This window comes from Esox lucius, chromosome 7, assembly GCF_011004845.1.
Source record: "Esox lucius isolate fEsoLuc1 chromosome 7, fEsoLuc1.pri, whole genome shotgun sequence".
NCBI classification, from domain to species: domain Eukaryota; kingdom Metazoa; phylum Chordata; class Actinopteri; order Esociformes; family Esocidae; genus Esox; species Esox lucius.
Genome location: NC_047575.1, coordinates 49,993,257 through 50,016,713, shown reverse-complemented (window position 1 = coordinate 50,016,713; position 23,457 = coordinate 49,993,257). Strand labels below are relative to the sequence as shown.

Here is a 23,457-nt window from a genome sequence, read left to right as displayed (position 1 = left end):
GAAAACAGTACAAAGACAACATATTAAATGCTGAAACTGAGAAATGTTATTAATTCTTGAAAAGTATATGCCCACTTTGAATTTGATGCCAGAAACATGTTTCAAAATAGCTGAGACAAAGACAACAAAAGACTGGAAAAGTTGTATAATGCTAAAAACCTAAATCTGTTGGAATATCTCACAACTAATTAGGTTAATTGGCAACAGGTCAGTAACATGATTGGGTATAAAAAGAGCATCCCAGAGAGGATGAGTCTTTCAGAAGTAAAGATGTGGAGGGATTCACCACTCTATGAAAGATGGTGCAGTTAAATAGTGCAATAATTTAAGAATAACTTTTCTCAACGTAAAATTGCAAAGAGTTTGGGGATCTCATCACCTGCAGTACATAAAATAAGGAACACTTCTGAAAGCCATTGTCTGTGAACACAGTACGTTGCTGCATCCACAAAGAAGAAACCATATACTGTATAAACAAGATCCAGAAAAGCTTCCACCTTCTCTGGGCCAGAGCTCATTTAAGATGGACCCAGGAGAAGTGGAAAACTGTCCTGTTGTCTGACAATATCTACATTTATTTTAAATAATTTATGGGAATCATGGACGCCGCACCTCTAGACTAAAGAGGAGAGGGACCATCCGGCTTCTTATCAGCACACAGTTCAAAAGCCAGCAACCGTGATGGTATGGGGGTGCATTAGTGCACATGGTATGGGTGACTTGCACATCCGCAAAGGCACCATTAATGCTGAACAATATATACAGTTTTTAGAGCAACAAATGCTGCCTTTCAGACAACATCTTTTTCAGGGAAGGCCTTGCTTATTTCAGCAAGACAATGCCAAACCATGTTCTGCACATATTACATCAGCATGGCTCTGTAGTAAGAGAGTCTGGGTGCTAAACTGGCCTGCCTGCAGTCCAGACCTGTCACCCACTGAAAACATTTGGCGCATTATGATACGTGTATTTTGTAAGCTTTTGATGAGTCTCTCTATTTGCAAATAAATAGATTTATGCCAAGATAATTTTGTCTCTGTATTTACTTCCCTTAAGAGTTCCTATTGATGGTATATCCATAACAAGGGAGAGACAGTCAAAATTGTCTTGGGGCCAGTAAGTTTCAAACCCACTGGCCTTACCGGGCCAGTGGCAAGAAATGTTAACTTTGAGCCCTGTAAGGTGATGGAACACAGTGGTCAACAAGCCTCTGTCCCAACTTTTGTGAGACGTGTTGACGTGTCCCAACTTTTGTGCCATCAAATTCAAAACGGTCAATGTATTTTTATAAAAACAATAAAATGTCTCAGTTTCTACATTTTATGTTGTCTTCGTACTATTTTCTATTAAATATATGGATAAATGATTTGCACACCATTGCATTTTGTTATTATTTGCATTTTATGCAGCATCCCAACTTTTCTGGAAATAGTGTTGTAGAACCGCACCATCAGTGTGAAGTAGGCTACAAGGTGTCACCAAGCAGCACACAATGCCACGATCTAAAGAAATTCCAGAAGTGATTAAAAGAAAATGTTGAGATGTATCAGTCTGGAAATTGCTACATAGCCATTTCTAAGGCCCTGGGATACAAACAAACCAAAGTAAGAGCCATTTTCACCAAAGGAGAAAACCTGGAACAGTTGTGAATCTTCCAAGGAGTGGCCGGCCTACCAAAATTCCTCCAAAGCAGTAGCAACGTTTCATCCAGGAAGTCACAAAAAACCCTGGGCAACATCTAAGGAACTGCAGGACTCTCTAACCTAAGCTTAGGTCAGCGTTTATGATTCAACAATAACAGATGGAAAGAAATGGAATCCATGGTGGTATTGCCAGGCACAAACCACTGCTAACAAAGAGAAACAGTGCTCATCTCACATGTGCTAAAAGCCAATTAGGATAATGTTCTGTAGACAAACAAGGTGGAACTGCTTGGAAGATACGGGTCCCATTATGTCTGGCGTGAAGCAAACACAACATTTCACAATAAGAACATCATCCCAACTGTCAAACATGGTGTTGGTGGTGTGATGGTGTGGGGATGCTTTACTGCCCCAGGGCCTGGATGATCGAAGTAACAATGAGTTCTGCGCTCGACCAGAAAAATCTGAAGGAGTATATGCGGTCATCAGTCCATAATCAGAAGCTGTAGGGTAATTGAGTTATGCAGAAGGAAAATCATTGCAAACTCAAGGGTACTGTTAAGTCCAACACAGAATGGCTTAAAAACTAAATGAAGGTTTTGGAGTGGCCTAGTCAAAGTTCTGACTTGAACCCCATGGAGATGCTGTGGCAGGACCTTAAACCAGCAGTTCATGCTCAAAAGCCCCCTGTTGTCGTTGAATTACAACAATTCTGCAAAGAAGAGTGGGCCAAAATTCCTCCCCAGCCATGTGAAAGACTGATCTCCAATTATAGGAAGCGTTTGGTTGCAGTTGTTACTGCTAAAGGTGGCGCAAGCAGTTATTAAGTTCAGGGGGGCAATTCATTTTACACTGAGGGCCAGTTGGTGTTGGATACATTTTCATTAAATAAATAAAATCACTGTTTCAAATTACATTTCATATGTAGATCTGAAACCATTCAGTGTGACAAATACGCAATAATAGAGGACATCAGGAAAGGGGCAAATACTTTTTCACAGATCTGTATACTATAGCTTAATTCTTGTATCATATGATGATGTTTTCCACTGATGGAAAAATAATTAAAACTAGATTTTAGCAGAATACTTGTTCATCTTTCCCCATACCTTTAAACAGGCCTGCAGTCTGCCTGTCACACTACCGGACATCAGGCTGCTGCTGTTGAACTGGCAAGGTTTTGATGTCAAAATCCTCTCCGTCAACACGCCTAATACTGGCCTGGTCTTCAAGGGCTGCTTTTTAGAAGCCTGCTTGATCACATCGTGTTCCATGTCCAGTTCCCTGCGGCAATGAAATAAATAAATAATAATAAATAATGAGCACATATTATTAAAAGGTATTAGAAATGCTTTTAGAAATCACCATCCAGCCAGAGCATCAGTTCATCTACTGGGCCGTTATCAAACTATATATAGAACAGTAATTTGTAATTACAGAATTTGTTCGTTTTAAATGGTTAACGAATTTGAAAAATACAAGAATGTGTTTGTATTGAAGGTCTCATCATACTAAAAATAACTACTGAAAAAAGAATACATCCAGATGAGGGTTGTGTGTGTATGTGGGGAGGGGTTATAGATTTGTCCAGTTGAGGGTTGTGTGTGTATGTGGGGAGGGGTGAGTGCAGTCAATAGCTCTGATTATTGCGTTTGTAAGCTTGTCGACCATGATGAATAGAGTGCGGGTATTGTTGATATTCTTGTTGATCATTCCTGATAAATGTTGCTGTCTGGCCCTGCGTAACTCATAGTTGAAGCTACCAAGGCTTTGTTTATAGATGTCATAGTGGATCTGAAGTTTAGTTTTCCTCCACTTACGTTCCGCTTTCCTACATTCTCTTTTCAGGGTTCTTACCATCATGGTGGTTCTCCATGTTGTTTTCTGTTTGCTCATAGTTTTCTTTACCTTTACCAGTGGAACACGATCCATGAGATTCAAAATGTTGTCGTTAAAATTATCCAGGAGTACATCAACTGACTCAACAATTATTGTTAGAGAGATAACTATGGATTCAATAAACTGAGCATTGGTACTCTCATAAATGTACCTTTTCTTAACAGAAACAGAGTTTATTGGAACATTCTGGGTGATCAGTGATTCAAAAAAGACGGAAATGATCAGACAGGGCCAAGTCTTTAACCATGACAGAGGAAATATCGAGAGCTTTAGAGATCTAGTGGCCTTGAGTGTGTGTACGCTCTTTCACATGTTGAGTAAGATCAAAGGTGTCAAGTAGTGCAAAAAGTTATTTGGCATTATTGTCTGTATTACTATCTATGTGGATGTTAAAATCCACAGTAATAATAAACAAGTTACAATCAACTGATATAACAGAGAGTAGTTCAGCAAAATCATCAATAAAATGTGCAGAATTTCATGGAGGCCAAAACAACATTTTGAAATAAAATTACAAAAGAAATAAAATTACCTAGTGTATTTTCTTTGCACTGGAATGTATCTTTGAATAGGACAGCCACTCCTCCTTTCCTACCATTTCAACATGTATTCATATAGCAAAATTTTTTTGGGTCCTGTCTCGTTAAGAATAGTAGCACTACAATCTTCTGTTAGCCACGTTTCAGTGAGAAACATAAAATTGACTTAGTAGGATATTATAATGTAATTTACCATAAAATGATTTGTTGGTGAGAGATCTGATATTAAGTAAAGCCAGTTTAATAGATATAATAGGGGTTCCTGGACTAGTAGGTTGACGTGTTACAGTTAACAGATTAGACAAGTTTACTTTATGGGTTGAATGCTCACGATTCCTTCTACTCCTAATCAACACAGGAATAGAGATACTGGGTCCTAGCTTGTACTCAAAACTGTCAGCATTGCTATTTTCATATAAGCCTACGATGTTGCAGGAAACAGTTTGCACATGCACAGTTTTTCATTTCTATTGATAAGATTTTCAGTTGACATTCTTCTACCAGCTTTTCCGAAATAGCACGGTATTTCTCCAATTCAACCCCTAGGTTGTGCATACACATGGGTTGAAATTTGCTTAGGGACACGCACACCTTCCTGTCAAGTTCAACATTGATAAATACCAACATTTTCGTCAAAACTGGCATACTCACGGTTTACTCACATATTTGTGCGTACGCACGATTGATACACGAGGCCCCAGGATTGCACCAAAGATGCCAGGCTGACCAGGACTACACCAAAGATGTCAGGCAGACCAGGACTACACCAAAGATGCCAGGCTGACCAGGACTACACCAAAGATGCCAGGCTGACCAGGACTACACCAAAGATGTCAGGCAGACCAGGACTATACTAAAGATGCCAGGCTGACCAGGACTACACCAAAGATGCCAGGCTGACCAGGACTACACCAAAGATGCCAGGCTGACCAGGACTACACCAAAGATGTCAGGCAGACCAGGACTATACTAAAGATGCCAGGCTGACCAGGACTACACCAAAGATGCCAGGCTGACCAGGACTATACTAAAGATGCCAGGCTGACCAGGACTACACCAAAGATGCCAGGCTGACCAGGACTACACCAAAGATGCCAGGCTGACCAGGACTACACCAAAGATGCCAGGCTGACCAGGACTACACCAAAGATGTCAGGCTGACCAGGACTATACTAAAGATGCCAGGCTGACCAGGACTACACCAAAGATGCCAGGCTGACCAGGACTACACCAAAGATGCCAGGCTGACCAGGAATACACCAAAGATGTCAGGCAGACCAGGACTATACTAAAGATGCCAGGCTGACCAGGACTACACCAAAGATGCCAGGCTGACCAGGACTACACCAAAGATGCCAGGCTGACCAGGACTACACCAAAGATGTCAGGCAGACCAGGACTATACTAAAGATGCCAGGCTGACCAGGACTACACCAAAGATGCCAGGCTGACCAGGACTATACTAAAGATGCCAGGCTGACCAGGACTACACCAAAGATGCCAGGCTGACCAGGACTACACCAAAGATGCCAGGCTGACCAGGACTACACCAAAGATGCCAGGCTGACCAGGACTACACCAAAGATGTCAGGCAGACCAGGACTATACTAAAGATGCCAGGCTGACCAGGACTACACCAAAGATGCCAGGCTGACCAGGACTACACCAAAGATGCCAGGCTGACCAGGAATACACCAAAGATGTCAGGCAGACCAGGACTATACTAAAGATGCCAGGCTGACCAGGACTACACCAAAGATGCCAGGCTGACCAGGACTATACTAAAGATGCCAGGCTGACCAGGACTACACCAAAGATGCCAGGCAGACCAGGACTACACCAAAGATGCCAGGCTGACCAGGACTACACCAAAGATGCCAGGCTGACCAGGACTACACCAAAGATGTCAGGCAGACCAGGACTACACCAAAGATGCCAGGCTGACCAGGACTACACCAAAGATGCCAGGCTGACCAGGACTACACCAAAGATGCCAGGCTGACCAGGACTATACTAAAGATGCCAGGCTGACCAGGACTACACCAAAGATGCCAGGCTGACCAGGACTACACCAAAGATGCCAGGCTGACCAGGACTACACCAAAGATGCCAGGCTGACCAGGACTACACCAAAGATGTCAGGCAGACCAGGACTACACCAAAGATGCCAGGCTGACCAGGACTACACCAAAGATGCCAGGCTGACCAGGACTACACCAAAGATGCCAGGCTGACCAGGACTATACTAAAGATGCCAGGCTGACATCTGTGCCAGTTTCTACCACTGATCGCGGGTCAAAATATTAACATATACAACTGTAGTATAAATAAAAACACAATATATAGAGTAAATGTAAACATATATACATGTACGAAATATAAATATATATTAACAAAATAATAACACATTAACATGAATACAAAATTATATTAACATACTGTACAAATGTAAACATGTTAAAATATAAGGTAACTCACTTGTTTTGACAGAAGTTCTTAAACTTGTCCAAATCCACAGCTTCTTTTTTCGTCATAATTTTGAATTCTTGTATGGTGGAACTGTTTCCTCCCAATCTAACTTCGCCATCAGCCAGCGCTGTTTCCACTTTTCCATCTACGCTACAATTCTTCTTGTTGTTGCTTGTCATATGCCAGTCCACTTCATCAGCAGCCGTGATAACTAAGGAACAGTTTGACATTAGACTCCTTTGTCCAACAAAACCCTGTATATAGAAATTACAGTGATAACAATCATCTGTACAAATCTACAAACATTAAAGTAGCATCTGGTATTTACCCATGCCTGAAAGGGTATTTTCGTGACCTTCAGTATTCAGCACATTACTGAAGGTGAAGTGAAGGGACTCGTATTTCTCTTTTGTTTGAAACCAGTAACGGGGCTTCTTGTAGATTAGTGAGTAGATGTTCAGGTTTTCATGTAGTCTGGACGAAGGAATTAGGGATCCTTCAGGATCTGTGTCCTTTACGAAGGCTTTTGCGGCTTGGGCAAACATCTGAGAGATGAACACATCAATCAATACAAACAACAGCTTCTAAACATATTTCACATCAAAGTTGGTGTGTACATTTTTATTGCAAACAAAATCTTTAAAAGTCATTATCACAGGAAAATAACAGCATGGCAATACAAATCTAAGCCTAATGCTCTCTCATCCCAGATAATTGAAATCATAAAAAAATATATCTTATGAAATACACATAGCCTACGTTGCCACAGGACAATGTCATAAACACTTGTAAATGTCACCTATAATGTTTGATGAGATTTAGTCTGCCAACACTGTCTTCTCACTCAAGTATATTACATTTTACTAGCATTTCACCAATGTAGGTGCCAAAGTCAGGAACAGCCATCCCTTGTTAAAGCTGGGTACAAGTCGGCAGTTTCACTGATACTGCCTGGTTTTATTCAGCATAGTAAATGGATTTCAAAGCAGGGATTTTTCATACTTATACTTAATTTGGATTGTAGGAAACCATAGAATTGTTGCAATCAGGCTTCGAATTTTGTCATTTTAGTTCATTTCGCCTTCAGTGTCGCAAAAATGTTTAGGGCACCAAGTCCACTGAGTGAAATAAGAGGATTTGGAGCTTACAAATTAACAACTTGAATTGTTGTTAAGAAAAAAACATGGCCAAGACCAGAGAGCTGTGTAAGGACATCAGGGATAAAATTGTAGACCTGCACAAGGCTGGGATGGGCTACAGGACAATAGGCAAGCAGCTTGGTGAGAAGGCAACAACTGTTGGTGCAATTATTAGAAAATGGAAGAAGATCAAGATGACAGTCAATCTCCCTCTCAATCTCCCTCTGAAGCCCAGAACTACACAGGCGTGTCTGAAGTTTGCAAATTACCATCTGGATGATCCAGAGGAGGAATGGGAGAAGGTCATGTGGTCTGATGAGACAAAAATAGAGCTTTTTGGTCTAAACTCCACTCGCCGTGTTTGGAGGAAGAAGAAGGATGAGTACAACCCCAAGAACACCATCCCAACCGTAAAGCATGGAGGTGAAAACATCATTCTTTGGGAATGCTTTTCTGCAAAGCGGACAGGACGACTTCACCGTATTGAGGGGAGGATGGATGGGGCCATGTATCGCAAGATCTTGACCAACAATATCCTTCCCTCAGTAAGAGCATTGAAGATGGGTCGTGGCTGGGTCTTCCAGCATGACAACAGCCAGGGCAACTAAGGAGTGGCTCCGTAAGAAGCATCTCAAGGTCCTGGAGTGGCCTAGCCAGTCTCCAGACCTGAACCCTTTGGAAGGAGCTGAAAGTCTGCAAACAAAGGTTTCTGTACCAAATATTAAGTTCTGCTTTTCTGATATATCAAATACTTATATCATGCAATAAAATGCAAATTAATTACTTAAAAATCATACAATGTGATTTTCAGGATATTTGTTTTAGATTCTGTCACTCACATTTGAAGAGTACCTATGATAAAAAATTAGACCTCTATATGCTTTGTAAGTAGGAAAACCTGCAAAATCGGGTGGACGTGCCTGGAACACCTCCCTAGGGAGACATCCTGGAACACCTCCCTAGGGAGACATCCTGGAACACCTCCCTAGGGAGACATCCTGGAACACCTCCCTAGGGAGACATCCTGGAACACCTCCCTAGGGAGACATCCTGGAACACCTCCCTAGGGAGACATCCTGGAACACCTCCCTAGGGAGACATCCTGGAACACCTCCCTAGGGAGACATCCTGGGACAACCTTACCAGATGCCCGAACCACCTCAAATCTAAGGGAGACGCCAGCCACCCTCCACCTTGCATCTATTTTTTAATATAGCCTTAACGTAACAGTTAAGTAACGTTAAGGCTAGTTAGCCAGAAGACTCACATTACCTCAGTTACCCAAAAGTAAACCGCGACGAATCCTTTAACATCACAATCACCTGCGCTAATGAGTATGATCTAAATAAACAAATATAGTGACTTTTTTGTACGCGAAGCAAGTCATTTTAGTTTTTATCTTTCACTACAAACGCTGCCATGTGATGTGATGTCAAACCTTATGCTACTTCTCGGAGCTCTCATAAAGTGTTCAGGTGTATTCTCCCACTCAGAGGTAGGGATGGGAAACCGAGGCTTTCTGACCCATTGAGGCTTGTTTCAAAAGAACGCTTCATTGCTCAAAGCTTTCCAACCCAGTGCACAGCAGGGACATCTGCTGGACAGAATGCAATATGAATTGTTTGATTTAGACTTATTGGCTCTCATTTATCATTCTTGCGTAGAAACGGGCGTATATGTTGGCGTAAGATTTAGCTTACACTCCTCTCACCGCCTGATTTATGAAGCTGTGCGTACCTTTAAAATCCAGGTGTACGCAATACCTGCCCTTGATAAATGCTGCGGCTGAAAACGATCGTCATTAGAATAACACGCCCCCATATATTCAAGTCTCCACTTCCCCCACGCCCTCATTTTACGCCATGGACACACGGAAGACGGCAAAAAAGAGAAACTTCTCTCACGCGGAGATTGGGACGATCACCAGGGAGGTAGAAATAAATAAAATTGTTTTATTTGGCAGTTTAAAAAGAGGAATAAAAGATGATGTGATGTGGAGTACCATTAATTCACATTAATAATTGCATGACAATTTGTAATATTCGTCTTATTATTTTATGATATTTATTATTAATGACGTTTATTGTTATTTAGAAGAAGAATGTCTTTATTATTATTATTTCTATTATTAAATATTTAAAAGAAGAAGAATGTCATTTTTATTATTTTGTCAGTCTGAATTATATTTTGGTCATTAAAAGCCTTTTATTACTGAACCAGTCTGTGCGCAACTGCCGGCCCTAACCCTGAAACGTTATGTAAAGCGCACAGGCTCGCATCTGAAGGAATACATGTAAATCAAATGCTTTGGTAAAGTCACAGAAATTAAACATTGAAGTCCATGTTGCACAAAAATAAACACTGAAGTTTGTAATTATGTTGTTGTTTTTTTTACAGTGGGTCATAATATATCATATCTTTTAGTTTGTCAGTGCGTTAGGATTTTTTTTCCTGCGCATTTCCGCACTAACTCAAAACGTGCGTACACCACCTCCTGAGCTGGCGTAGGATTTGAGAGTGCCGTACGCCAACGTCCATATTGATAAATCTCAAAGTCACCGTGGTTTTGGGTGTACGCCAGGTGTACGCTGGAAATTTGGTGTACGCACTTTTGATAAATGAGGGCCATTGTATTTAGCCCAAAGTGGTGTATTTGAAGTAATGGTGAGAATGAATGAATATTGAAGATCGCTGAAAAGCATAACCTCAATAAAACAGGAATTTGCCAAGGGAGTGTTAGAAATCGGCCGTTTCGTATAGTGGTTGTAATAATTAGCATACCCGTTTGTCAAGGGAGAGAGAAAGTATATTATTTATTGCAGCATTAGAAAGTCTTGTTCATGAGGTTACGGACCTGGTCTTCCTTACACAACCTCAATCTCTTCTCAGTCAATCTCTTCTCACTGTAATGTTGGTTACCAGCTAGCCTATACATTAAGGGCGTTTCTAACTTTTTAGGAGTCAACCCCCATGCCATATGGCCATCGTAAACATTCCTGTCATTAGAGCGCTACCTACTGAGAGATAATCTAAACAGAGAGGTTTCTGTTGTTCTCATTATCTAGGCACATTCACTTCCAATGAAACGTACATTCATATTGTAATTGTTAATGCTCAGATTCTACAGGAGAAAGGATGACATTTTGCTGTTCCGGAGGTCTACGTCACCAGCCTGCTAGGCACCACTGTTCCGGAGGTCTACATCACCAGCCTTCTAGGCACCACTGTTCCGGAGGTCTACATCACCAGCCTTCTAGGCACCACTGTTCCGGAGGTCAGCCACGGATTCAGCACCAGCGCCTATACCAGCACAATCCACCGTTTCATCCAAGGCTTTCCACAGGATACCCCGGGCACTCCCGGAGCGCTTTGACGGCACGCCGGCAAGATGCAGAGGGTTCCTCCTCCAGTGTGACCGGTACCTCGCCTGTATTCGACCACCCAGAGGGCCGAGAGGAAGGTGAGCGTTTATTGCGTCTTCGACAAGGATCAAGGACCACTTCGGAGTTCTGAACCATAGCGGCAACTGCTGGATGGAATGAATCAGCTCTGATCACTGCAGGAAGAAGTACAGACCCTCTGTTGTGGGGGGGGGGTCTGGTGGTCTATTGTGGAGTCTGGTGGTCTGTTGTGGAGTCTGGTGGCCTGTTGTGGGGGTGTGAGTCTGGTGGTCTGTTGTGGGGTTGAGTCCGGTGGTCTGTTGTGGGGTTGAGTCCGGTGGTCTGTTGTGGGGGTGTGGAGTCTGGTGGTCTGTTGTGGAGTCTGGTGGTCTGTTGTGGGGGTGTGAGTCTGGTGGTCTGTTGTGGAGTCTGGTGGTCTGTTGTGGGGGTGTGGAGTCTGGTGGTCTGTTGTGGGGGTGTGAGTCTGGTGGCCTGTTGTGGGGGTGTGAGTCTGGTGGTCTGTTGTGGGGGTGTGGAGTCTGGTGGTCTGTTGTGGGGGTGTGAGTCTGGTGGTCTGTTGTGGGGGTGTGAGTCTGGTGGTCTGTTGTGGGGGTGTGGAGTCTGGTGGTCTGTTGTGGGGGTGTGGAGTCTGGTGGTCTGTTGTGGGGGTGTGAGTCTGGTGGTCTGTTGTGGAGTCTGGTGGTCTGTTGTGGGGGTGTGGAGTCTGGTGGTCTGTTGTGGGGGTGTGAGTCTGGTGGTCTGTTGTGGAGTCTGGTGGTCTGTTGTGGGGGTGTGGAGTCTGGTGGTCTGTTGTGGGGGTGTGAGTCTGGTGGTCTGTTGTGGGGGTGTGAGTCTGGTGGTCTGTTGTGGGGGTGTGAGTCTGGTGGTCTGTTGTGGGGGTGTGAATCTGGTGGCCTGTTGTGGGGGTGTGGAGTCTGGTGGTCTGTTGTGGGGATGTGGAGTCTGGTGGTCTGTTGTGGGGGTGTGGAGTCTGGTGGTCTGTTGTGGGGGTGTGGAGTCTGGTGGTCTGTTGTGGAGTCTGGTGGTCTGTTGTGGGGGTGTGAGTCTGGTGGTCTGTTGTGGGGGTGTGAGTCTGGTGGTCTGTTGTGGGGGTGTGAATCTGGTGATCTGTTGTGGGGGTGTGAGTCTGGTGGTCTGTTGTGGTGGTGTGAATCTGGTGGTCTGTTGTGGGGTGTGAGTCTGGTGGTCTGTTGTGGGGGTGTGAATCTGGTGGTCTGTTGTGGGGGTGTGAATCTGGTGGTCTGTTGTGGGGGTGTGAGTCTGGTGGTCTGTACTTTTCGCGGTAAGAATCCAAAATTAATTCAAACAAATAGCCTAACATTTCCTTCATGGTTGTTACAGCGAGTAGGGATAAAATAAGGAACTTTAAGAATTGACAGACGTTGCAAATCATGACAACCTGTCACATTCGAATGGGCAGTAGGTCGGACCAATCACAAAACCGGACTGAAAATGTGGGCCAAAACATGATTTGTTTTCGGGACACCTGAAAACGGACTGAAATACGGGACTGTCCCGGGAAAAACCGTACGTTTGGTCACCCTGTGGATGAATTATCTAGAATCACCATACAACTCCTAACTGCATGTACTCGCGGTACCTAAACGTCTTTTCATGAACCCGCTCTTCTGACATCAAGCACGCGCACGCTTTTGAACGTGAAGTTCAATTAACAATTAACAAATGCTCCGTATTGGGGTATGGAATCCCAGAAATAACATGTCAGTGAAAGGTTATCTGATGATTTAAATAATTTAAATAGACTGTAAAAAGCATTTCATTATTTTCGCTGCCTCCAATCAGTTAATAAATTGTCACTTTTCTCGGTCCTAGCACAGATTAATAATTTGTCTACTTCACATTTTCCCCATGCAACATTTCTTTTTATTCACTGTCGTACTATAATCAACAGGGCAAAAAGTAAAAATGGCCAGTAAATGAGAAATGGAAAATGAAAAACATTTTATTTTCTGACTTATCGGAGGCAAAGGAAATATTTTTTTGTTTTTTACAATCCATTTAAATAATTATAATAATCAGATAAACATTTTTCATTGGTGGGATTCCATATAAGGGATGGGAAATACCACTGGTTTTCTTTTCTATCTGGTACCAAGTAATACTAGTAGTATTAGGTGGGATATCGGAGAATTATTTAAGCCTCCATTTGTCATCAGATACGGGCGTTTCCCTGTGAGCTCCCCACTCCCACTGTCTTACAGACATTTTACATATACACCTCAAAATTAAGGTTATTTTTTCTGCCATTAATGCATGATTGGTAATCTTATCAGCGTATGATCCAAATGGATATGTTACACATGATACACATCCAGTTGCATTATTTAAAAACGTCACTGATTAGTGAAAGCACCTGGTATCGATATTTTTATTCAATTGTCAAAAAGAATCGTCAGGGCTGGAAGTTTATCGATGCGCCCATCCATGTACTCGGTATCTCACATTTAAAAAGTAAGGGAGCACAGCGCTCCGTAACTCCACTAAACCCCTTTCTATGGGCATTACTTTCTGCCTTTGACAAAATTCAACCACGAATAGATTCATAGTTAACACGTGTTACACGCACTTAAACTCACGAAGACTAGACAATGATGAGCGGCGTGCGGGTCTGAGTGTGAAAATCCTCATCATCACCTTAACGCTATTTCAAACTAGTGGAAGAGACAACTGAAATTGGGAGGTTGATTAGTTCTCTTACCCTGGGTCTTTTACACCAACAGAAAGGCAAACGGAAGCTTCTCAAACAACACAAGTCTTGTTGAGTTTACTTTCGTTTTGTTGGATCTCAGATATAATGAAGTCATGTTACGCCTTACAATTGTGGGCGTTTCTGCATATATTCAGGAATTCCCCTTGGAGAAAATTCTATTTTTTATCTATTCAACCTTGCCAATTTCTTCTTGCGACGGCACGTATGGATGTGCCATCCTGGGGGAGCTACACTACCTGTGCAACCTCAATGGGCTGCAGGTACCATCTCATGCTACCAGTAGTGATTAGTTCTAGCAAAATGCAGAACTAGAAAAGAATCAGTCAGGAAGGATAAAGAGAGATCACTTGTCTGTGGCTACCACCAGCAAACCCATTCCCTTTTTGGGGGTTGTCTTGCTGTTACCTCTCCAATGCACCTTTCCAATGCACACTTTCATTTAGTCCAAAACAGGGGACATTGATTCACAGTCAGTTATGCTTCCTAACTGATATCCCTGAAGTTGAATTGACTTGGTGTTATACTGTGATGATTATGTGTTCCCTTAATGTTTTGAGCAGTGTACACATTTATATGTCCCAGAGTCACTCCAACGAACTCTAACATCCCATAATAAATGAGGACATTAACTTAATAATAATGTTGGTAATTAAAAACAATGACATCAGAATGATATTTCTCTAGCATTTCAGAATATTTTTTTCATCTATTTTGTACATCCACAAGACTTAATTTAAAATGTTGACATTAAAAGGCTATAAATTAAAACATGCCAGTCAAAGGCAGAGGTAGAGATGTGTACAGGGACAATGGCTTGTTTACAAAATGGGACATTTTAGATGATCATTTGACTGAGGTGGACTGGGTGAGAGAGTGAGCACAGAGCGGTAACACTGCTAAATGTAGTGCTTTACAACAGTTGTTTTTTCATAATCTGTATGCTATTCACATTATGGTACACATTCAAGTTTTGAAGTGTATAAATAAGAGAATTTGTATCACAGTAAATACAGTTTTATTGTGGATTAACATATACAAACAAACAGAAATGTTGTGGTTTCACCTCTAATGAGACTGGAGAATGTGGAGAAAGTAGTGGGCTAATATCCATTATCTGATTTTGGCTCATTAAACAATTATTTTCTATGTGTATTTTCCATTAACAATGTGCTGCAGTCTTAGGACGGTTGAGACATGTTCAGAGAGACATGCCTGACGCATTAACTGGGCCTCAAAGAAAAATGTGGCCTGATGCCAAACCCCAGCAGGAAAAGGAAGAGGGTTGGCTGGGTGTAAGACAGAAACGAAGGTAATCTCAAATGAAACCACTCCGAGCTGCAACCATCGCCTTCCAATTGTTGTGAAAGTACTAAGGTAAGAGAACTGACACTTCATTTGCAGATTACCGCTTACATTTTATGAATCTACTAACCCTAAACTTTCTCCTAATCACAACCATAACACCTTTAACCCTTATATTAAACCTGAGACTTACCTTAACATTAGCAAGCAGTTCATTATCTACAGTTTGTTGATTGTGGTAAACTATGTCAGAAGAGGTGTGAGTAATAATTAGTATTGGTATTATAAACAATTATTTCAGAGTTGTGACCTATATTCAATAGAGAGAACAGTAGCCTTTCTATCAACTTGTGACAGCATCAACCCAACAGTGGTGTTAGTTAAAAATGAAAATGTTTATATTTCTCTAAGATAAAAATCTTGTCCCTCTAAGTTTTAACCATGCCTCAGACATTTGCAGACATTACCTTATATCTAAAATGTCTCCAAAAGGTATGGTCTGCAACAAAGCCTCTACTTTTATTTTCAACAACTGACTGAGAAATCATCTTGGTAAAACCTCAATTGTAGTAAGAGTCGTGCCATAATGCTGAAGCGACATCTGCCTGCATTACCGATGAAGTATTTAAAACAATCGAAATGATGCAACTTCCTCTCTAGCTAACTGAACTCAACATATATACACACAACCCTGGGCTTATAACACCAGGGGTTGTGTGGTGGAGCATGGGGCTTATAACACCAGGGCTGTAGAACATGGGGCTTATAACACCAGAGCTGTGGGGTAGAGCATGGCTCTTATAACACCTGGGTTGTGGGGTAGAGCATGGGGCTTATAACACCAGGGCTGTAGAACATGGGGCTTATAATACCAGGGCTGTGGGGTAGAGCATGGGGCTTATAACACCAGGGCTGTAGAACATGGGGTTTATAACACCAGGGTTGTGTGGTGGAGCATGGGGCTTATAATACCAGGGCTGTGGGGTAGAGCATGGGGCTTATAACACCAGGGCTGTAGAACATGGGGTTTATAACACCAGGGTTGTGTGGTGGAGCATGGGGCTTATAATACCAGGGCTGTGGGGTAGAGCATGGGGCTTATAACACCAGGGCTGTAGAACATGGGGTTTATAACACCTGCGTTGTGGGGTAGAGCATGGGGCTTATAACACCAGGGCTGTAGAACATGGGGTTTATAACACCAGGGTTGCGTGGTGGAGCATGGGGCTTAGAGATTGGAGTCAATCTGTGTAAGACTGTCTGCTTAAATGTAAATGTTCTCCACTCACATGGCAGCAAATCGCTTTACATGGATTGATCTCAAAAGAGCTGTACAATCAACAATATTTGTTATTTTCTTGGTAATCCTGCTTGTAGGAGCCCAAATGAGAGCCTAAGAACTAAATTGTTTATTGATGTTTAAGTGATGTGTGTGTGTTTTTGTTACTACTTTTCCCTTTGAGTGTGTATGGCCCCCTCTACAGGCACTGAGAGAACCATTAAAAGATCTACAGGCTCCAAGGTGGGGGAGTGTTTGGAATGGCAGGACACATGATCCATATTTACCAACTGTATTATTTAATGTGGATTCACACACAGATTTGCTTTTTCAGTTTAAGTAATTCATTTATTTTCAATACGTTGTAAAAAATAATCAATAAACTGATTGATTTTCAACACAAACAACTCTGGACAGTGGATTGTTAACACCCCTCAATGCAGCCAAACCAATTAGGAATACAAATTGTACATGGTCAAAATAAAGGACAGTTTTACTGCTACACTGCTCTTGAAGTGTGTCATCAATGCTTTTAGATGTTAGGGGAATTTTGACATTTACACATTTGCTGGTACTTACTCTTTGATTACTTGTACTGTTATTCCTTAAATGTGATAACTAGACACACAAGTGTTCCTCATACTTCAGAAATCATTCCACCCTTTCTGATGTTTGGTTTGCAGTGATCCAGAATGGATTCAGTTCATTTGCTACTGCTGAATACTCTGGAAGACCTGGCCAATGATGATCTGAAGAGATTTCAGTGGTTTCTGAAACAGGACATGGTGCATGGATTCCCTCCCATCCCAAGGTCAAGGCTGGAGAAGGCTGACAGACTAGACACTGTGGATGTCATGGTGACGACCTATGATAGAGATGGTGCTGTGAAGATCACACTGGAGATCCTGAAGAGAATAAGTCAGAATTATCTGGCTGAGCAGTTAGAAAATGAGATCTTTCAAAAACACAGATCTGATCCAGAGGGTATGTTTTTATCAGAACAGATAACACAGTATCCTTTCATCCGTCTATAGTTTAATATTCTGCTTGAGCTGTGGTTGATGTATCTGTCTTTCTGAGCAGCAGAAGCAGCAATAGAGGATAATCCTGGCAAGCTGGATGACAAGCAGGATATAGAGATTGAGGTGTTGCAACTGTTGAAGCGGTGCCAGCCTGAAGATGCTCTGAGGATCATCAAGAAGGTCAAAAGGGATCTGAACCTTGACGAGGTGATAAATTACACAACACTCTACACAAATCACTCAGTCTGCCTTAGAAACATTTACAACTTACAATCCTGTCAGTACATACACATAACAACTGCTGATAAACATAGGAAAATAAGTAAAAGCCATTTCTAATCACTATTGTGTGTGTGTTCCAGGTCAGAAAGTATGGTGTGACCAGCAAGCCCCGAGGACTCTGTTTGATCCTCAATAACGTGGAATTTAAAGATATAAAGCATATAGACGACAGAAATGGATCAAACATCGATGCTGGTATTTCAACCACCATGAGTACTTCTATTCTTACTATTGATAAAATGTAATTTTAAATGTCACATAAAGTAAAAGCTGCCGGGATGTGCCGGCCATGCCCATTTTGACGCTGATTATCCTTCTTTACTCTTGCAGAGGCTCTGGCCAGATTATTCAGCTGGTTGGGTTTCTGTGTGGTCATGTGCAAAGACAAGAAGAAGAAGGAGATGGAAGAAGTCCTGAATATCTTCTCTAAGCTGAATCAGTTCCCTGAGCTGCAGCAGTGCGGTGTGATGGAGTGGGCCGGCGAGCGCAGGAAGTTCATTGATCTAGACGGGCGTATCCAACATGGTGATGTCTTCATCTGCTGCGTTCTGAGTCACGGAGTAGACAGAGGAATCTATGGAACTGATGGTCAGGTTCTGCCCACCAATGACCTCCTTCTGCCCTTCACCCCCTCTAACTGCCCCGACCTAAAGGAGAAGCCAAAACTGTTCTTCATCCAGGCGTGCAGAATTGATCCTGAGCAAAATAACATGAGGCAGGAGGAAGCACAACAGCTACGGCAACTAGAAATAGAGAATAAGAAAGCAATAGCTGAAATGAAAGCGAGAAATAAGTCACTCCAGCCAGACAGTGTGGGTCCACGTATAAGTTCAAAAGAGGTGCAGGAGGCCAGCAGAGAACCTCTGTACAGCATCGACAATGATGCAGATTTCCTCATGGCCATGGCCACGGTTGACAAGCGCAAAGCTTACAGAGACCCAGAGAAGGGGTCCTTGTTCATCCAGTCTCTGTGCCTACAGCTGACACAGGGCTGTCCAAGGTAATGCCTGATTGAATATGCGTACTACTTGTGCTTGAAATTGTATAATAATCTGCTAAAATGGCCGCCATAAATGTTCTAAGTTGAAGTTGCCCAGGAATGTGTAACAGGGGAGATGTGTCCATAGCCTTGATTGGGCAGTCTGCATTTCCCAAACTCAAATGCAACCTCTTTTTTGTCTTTCTCAGGGGTGATGACATTTTGGGGATCCTAACTCGGGTCAACAATGAGGTGAGCAACAACAAAGAAAAGACACCACAAATGCCAGAGGTCAAGTCCAGACTGAGGTCTTTGTTAGTGATCCCTTTGCCAGTCTAAGTAACAACACCACCTCCAGTCCTGAACACCACGCCCACCAGGACTGAACACCACGACCACCAGGACTGAACACCACGACCACCAAGGACTGAACACCACCACCACCAAATCTCTGCAGGCGACGATCAACATACAGTTCTGGTTATGGAAATGTAATTGCCGGTCAAAAATAAATAGAGAACATAAAAATAATAATGCTATTGACTTGGAAATACTTGGAAAATGTTTTGGAAAGCAGTTTTCCACAAGTGAAATAAGCCTGTGGATAATTAAATTATTTAAACGTTACATTATTATTATTGTGGTGAAAACCAGGACAATTTGGTAGTACATTTTTGTGTTGTACAAATATTTGTCGGAACCCTGGAAAAAGGGTTAGGTGGCTGCTAGTGCTAAATGATAGGTGGCTGCTAGTGCTAAATGATAGGTGGCTGCTGGTGCTAAATGATAGGTGGCTGTTGGTGCTAAATGATAGGTGGCTGCTGGTGCTAAATGATAGGTGGCTGCTAGTGCTAAATGAGAGGTGGCTGCTAGTGCTAAATGATAGGTGTCTGCTAGTGCTAAATGAGAGGTGTCTGCTAGTGCTAAATGATAGGTGGCTGCTAGAGCTAAATGATAGGTGTCTGCTAGTGCTAAATGATAGGTGGCTGCTAGAGCTAAATGATAGGTGGCTGCTAGAGCTAAATGATAGGTGTCTGCTAGTGCTAAATGATAGGTGTCTGCTAGTGCTAAATGATAGGTGTCTGCTAGTGCTAAATGATAGGTGGCTGCTAGAGCTAAATGATAGGTGTCTGCTAGTGCTAAATGATAGGTGTCTGCTAGTGCTAAATGATAGGTGGCTGCTAGAGCTAAATGATAGGTGTCTGCTAGTGCTAAATGATAGGTGTCTGCAAGTGCTAAATGATAGGTGTCTGCAAGTGCTAAATGATAGGTGTTTGCTAGTGCTAAATGATAGGTGTCTGCTAGTGCTAAATGATAGGTGTCTGCTAGTGCTAAATGATAGGTGGCTGCTAGAGCTAAATGATAGGTGTCTGCTAGTGCTAAATGATAGGTGTCTGCTAGTGCTAAATGATAGGTGTCTGCAAGTGCTAAATGAAAGGTGTCTGCAAGTGCTAAATGAAAGGTGTCTGCAAGTGCTAAATGAAAGGTGTCTGCCATCTGCTCTGCTCTTCCGATTGATTCTACCCTCAAATCACTTGAAGAACAAGCTAACCATCTCAACACTGCTGTGTCTGTCTCCCTCAACACTCTGGCACCACTAAAAACTAGAAATGTTTCTTTCACTTCCTCATCCCCCTGGTTTACATCTGAGCTCTGAACCATTAAGCAAGTTGGTCGTCGCCTTTAACACCGGTTGAGAAAATCGGGGCTCACTGTCCACACTGAAGCCCACCTTTCAGCTTACAGAGATGCCCTCAATGCTGCTAGGTCCTCCTACATTTCAAACAAAATCAACAGCTCCTGTATGAAATCCCGGACCCTCTTCGATACTGTCAGCAAACTATTTCAGCCCTCCAATGACTCACTCTATAGCCCTCCACTAAAGTTGCCAACTCTTTTTTGCAGTTTTTTAAAGATAAATTAACAACAATAAACTCTTTACTATCTCATAAATCTACCACAGCCCCCCCTACTGTTAACCTCCATATTTGTCCTCCATATCTGCCCAGGACTTTCACCTCTCCTCATTCAGTCCTGTTGAAAATACTTCCTGCTCTCTTGATCCTCTTCCCACAGTCCTGCTTAAAGTCTCCATACCTGCTCTCTGTCCACACATCACAAATATAGTCAACCTCTCCCTCACCAATGGTACTCTCCCCTTCTGCTACAAAGCTGCTGCTGTCACCTGTGATGGTAATTTTATCGATCAAAACTCTTAAAGAAGGAAGTGCAGAGACAAAATTCCCTGGGCACAATTAACAGTTTATTAATTATTTATTTGCAAATAAGAGAGACGCGTCAAACACTTATATAAGGGAGGAAAAGGGGTGTGGTAAGATGCTGCCCATCTGTCTCATGTCAATAAAACACATTCCCTTTGTTCTATCTCGCAAGTCAAATGCTATCCTCCCCTACCTTATCCTTCCTGCCATAATGTTTACTGTTGTGTTTACCTAAACTTCACACAAAGGACAGCTCTCCTTCCTCCCGTAAGTATCTTCTTCAATTCTAAGAGTTCTTACAGCATCTGGACAGACAATAGATGCCCCGATTAGTCATACAGATGCGCAGATAAATGAGTACCTTTATAACCAGCCGACACCAGTCAATGATGCCCCCTATGCAAATACCAGTTCCCCCTCTCCCACAGTCCTCAACTTATCTAAACAATGGGACTCAGTCCTTTAATCATTGAGAATACAACAGGTCTCAGAAATGTCCCTGACACACCCCCATCCTAAAGAAACCTGGACTAGACAACACCCTCCTTAACAATTTTCGCCCCATCTCCAACCTCCCCTTCCTGGCAAGAACTCTTGAAAGGATTGTTGCCTCAGAGCTCCAAACTTACCTCCTCAAAAATAATCTATATGAGCCTCTTCTGTCTGGTTTCCGGCTAATCCATAGCACTGAAACTGCACACCTCAAAGTCGTCAATGACCTTCTCCTCTCTGCTGAAGCCGGTTCCCTCAACATCCTGATTCTCCTCGACCTGAGTGCTGCCTTTGACACCGTTAATCACCAGATACTGCTCACCAGGCTCAAGGGGCTGGGTGTTGAGGGAACTGCCCTCTCCTGGCTGAACTTCTATCTCACTAACCAAACCCATTATATTTCACTCAAAGGCTTAAACTCAGACTCAGCTACAGTCACTCAAATTGTCCCCCAGGGCTCAGTACTTGGTCCCCTACTCTTCATCATCTACATCCTTCCCCTTGGTCAAATCCTCTGTCACTTCAACCTTAATTTCCACTGCTATGCTGATGATACGCAAATATATCTAGCCACCAAGTCTCTCACCAAACCACCTCTGACCCATATTGAATCCTGCCTGACTGTAATAAAAGCATGGATGATGGAAAACTTCCTCAAAATAAACAGTGACAAAACAGAACTCATACTCATTGGAACCAAATCCACCCTCACCAAAACTGGCACTTTCAATCTCAGCATCACCCATCCCCCCACACACGTAACCTTTGCATCATTCTGGACTCTACACTCTCCTTTGATCAGCATGTAAAACAGACTGTAAAATCTTAATTCTTCCATCTTCCCAACCTGGCCCAACTCAGACCTTCCCTCTCCCATCCTGCTGCTGAAACCCTAATACATGCATTCATAACTTCCCGTCTTGACTACTGCAACTCCCTACTTACCGGCATCAAATATACATCCTTCCATGAGCTCCAAATTGTTCAAAACTCTGTAGCCAGACTACTCAAACAAGGCCCCAGCAGCATATCACCCCTATCCTCTGTGAGTTACACTGGCTTCCTATAAACCAACTCATCAACTACAAGATCCTCCTATTGACATATAAAGCCCTAAACAATACTGCCCCTGCCTACCTCTCAGACCTTCTTCTTCCATATCAACCAACACACTCCATTCAGGTACTGCAGGACACCTCATAATCCCCAAGTCCAAGCTCAAAGGCTTTGGTGACAGGACATTCTCAAGGGATGCTCCTTGTCTCTGGAACTCTCTCCCCAAAACCATCCATGACTCTGAGACTATCCCCATCTTCCAGCAACGCCTCAAGACTCATCTGTTCAAAATCACCTACCCATAGCCATGCCAAATCCCACACTCTCTTTGTTGTTCTCTCATAGTATTTATTTTGTTTCTGTTTGTTTTCTGTTCCATGTCACTATAGTACAGCGTCTTTGGGTCCCTGAAAAGCGCTATATAAATATAATGTATTATTATTATTAAGCTGTGGTTTCCAAGGTGTGTTTGCCGGCTCAACAGGCCTCCGTGGCGTCTGCCCTGGCATGACGTTTCCCATGTCAATGGTTGGATTCTGCACGCAGGGCGCTGAGAGTTGGACCTGTGGGTCTGATACCATTGTGTCTTTTCCTCTCAGGTCCTCACATTTTTGCATGTATATCTCAAATAAACAGATTTTCAACACTCTACCTACCCCTGGCCTTAGTTTATGTACCAGGGGCTTAGGGTCACTGAATTATTACTATTACTATGCTGAATACAGTTGGATTTAAGGAATGCTCCTTCTAATTTCTCTGGTGTCCTATTGAATATTGGGGTGATCAGAGCTCTTGGACCAGAACAACTGGGCCTGACAACTCCTAGATGACCCTGTTCAAATCCACCATGCTAGAATCCATTTTCAGCTTCTCAAGTAAGGAACTCCCTATGACGTCATGGAAGAGGCCTATGAAGCAGTAAGTCTATGTGTGTTCAATTATATTTCTTTGAAAAATGTAAACTTTTATTTATACAGGGAAATCACAATTGAGACAAAGGCC

The 23,457-nt window shown here is 42.7% G+C and overlaps 2 protein-coding genes across 7 annotated transcripts in view; one reads left to right on the top strand and one right to left on the bottom strand.

Moving 5' to 3' along the window:
* Positions 1-13,911, bottom strand: part of LOC105006189 — a 29,880-nt gene extending 15,969 nt beyond the window's left edge. The window contains exons 1-5 of one of the 3 annotated variants that reach the window (XM_029120708.2): positions 13,810-13,910; positions 10,781-11,116; positions 6,879-7,095; positions 6,560-6,761; positions 2,753-2,927 (exon numbers count right to left, since the gene is read on the bottom strand). In XM_029120708.2, coding sequence (XP_028976541.2) covers positions 2,753-2,927; positions 6,560-6,761; positions 6,879-7,095; positions 10,781-10,786 — 600 coding nt within the window. In that variant the 5' untranslated portion in view covers positions 10,787-11,116; positions 13,810-13,910. Of the gene's footprint in view, positions 1-2,752; positions 2,928-6,559; positions 6,805-6,878; positions 7,096-10,780; positions 11,117-13,809 lie in introns of all 3 variants that reach the window. The other 2 variants (XM_013132865.4, XM_013132866.4) reach the window with 2 other exon arrangements.
* Positions 13,912-15,094: 1,183 nt separating this feature from the next.
* LOC105006190 (caspase-8) lies at positions 15,095-19,312 on the top strand. 4 transcript variants are annotated; one of them, XM_010864588.5, is made up of 7 exons: positions 15,116-15,195; positions 16,608-16,645; positions 17,086-17,386; positions 17,486-17,631; positions 17,787-17,919; positions 18,037-18,706; positions 18,895-19,312. In XM_010864588.5, the coding sequence occupies exons 3-7, from the start codon at positions 17,095-17,097 to the stop codon at positions 19,022-19,024; spliced, it is 1,371 nt and encodes a 456-aa protein (XP_010862890.2). In that variant the 5' UTR covers positions 15,116-15,195; positions 16,608-16,645; positions 17,086-17,094; the 3' UTR covers positions 19,025-19,312. The 4 variants fall into 4 exon arrangements, with proteins under 4 accessions (XP_012988318.2, XP_010862889.2, XP_010862890.2 ...); XM_013132864.3 differs by lacking the exon at positions 16,608-16,645 and having other exon boundaries at positions 15,095-15,195; positions 17,787-17,901; XM_010864587.3 differs by lacking the exon at positions 16,608-16,645 and having other exon boundaries at positions 15,095-15,195.
* The last annotated feature ends 4,145 nt before the right edge of the window (positions 19,313-23,457 follow it).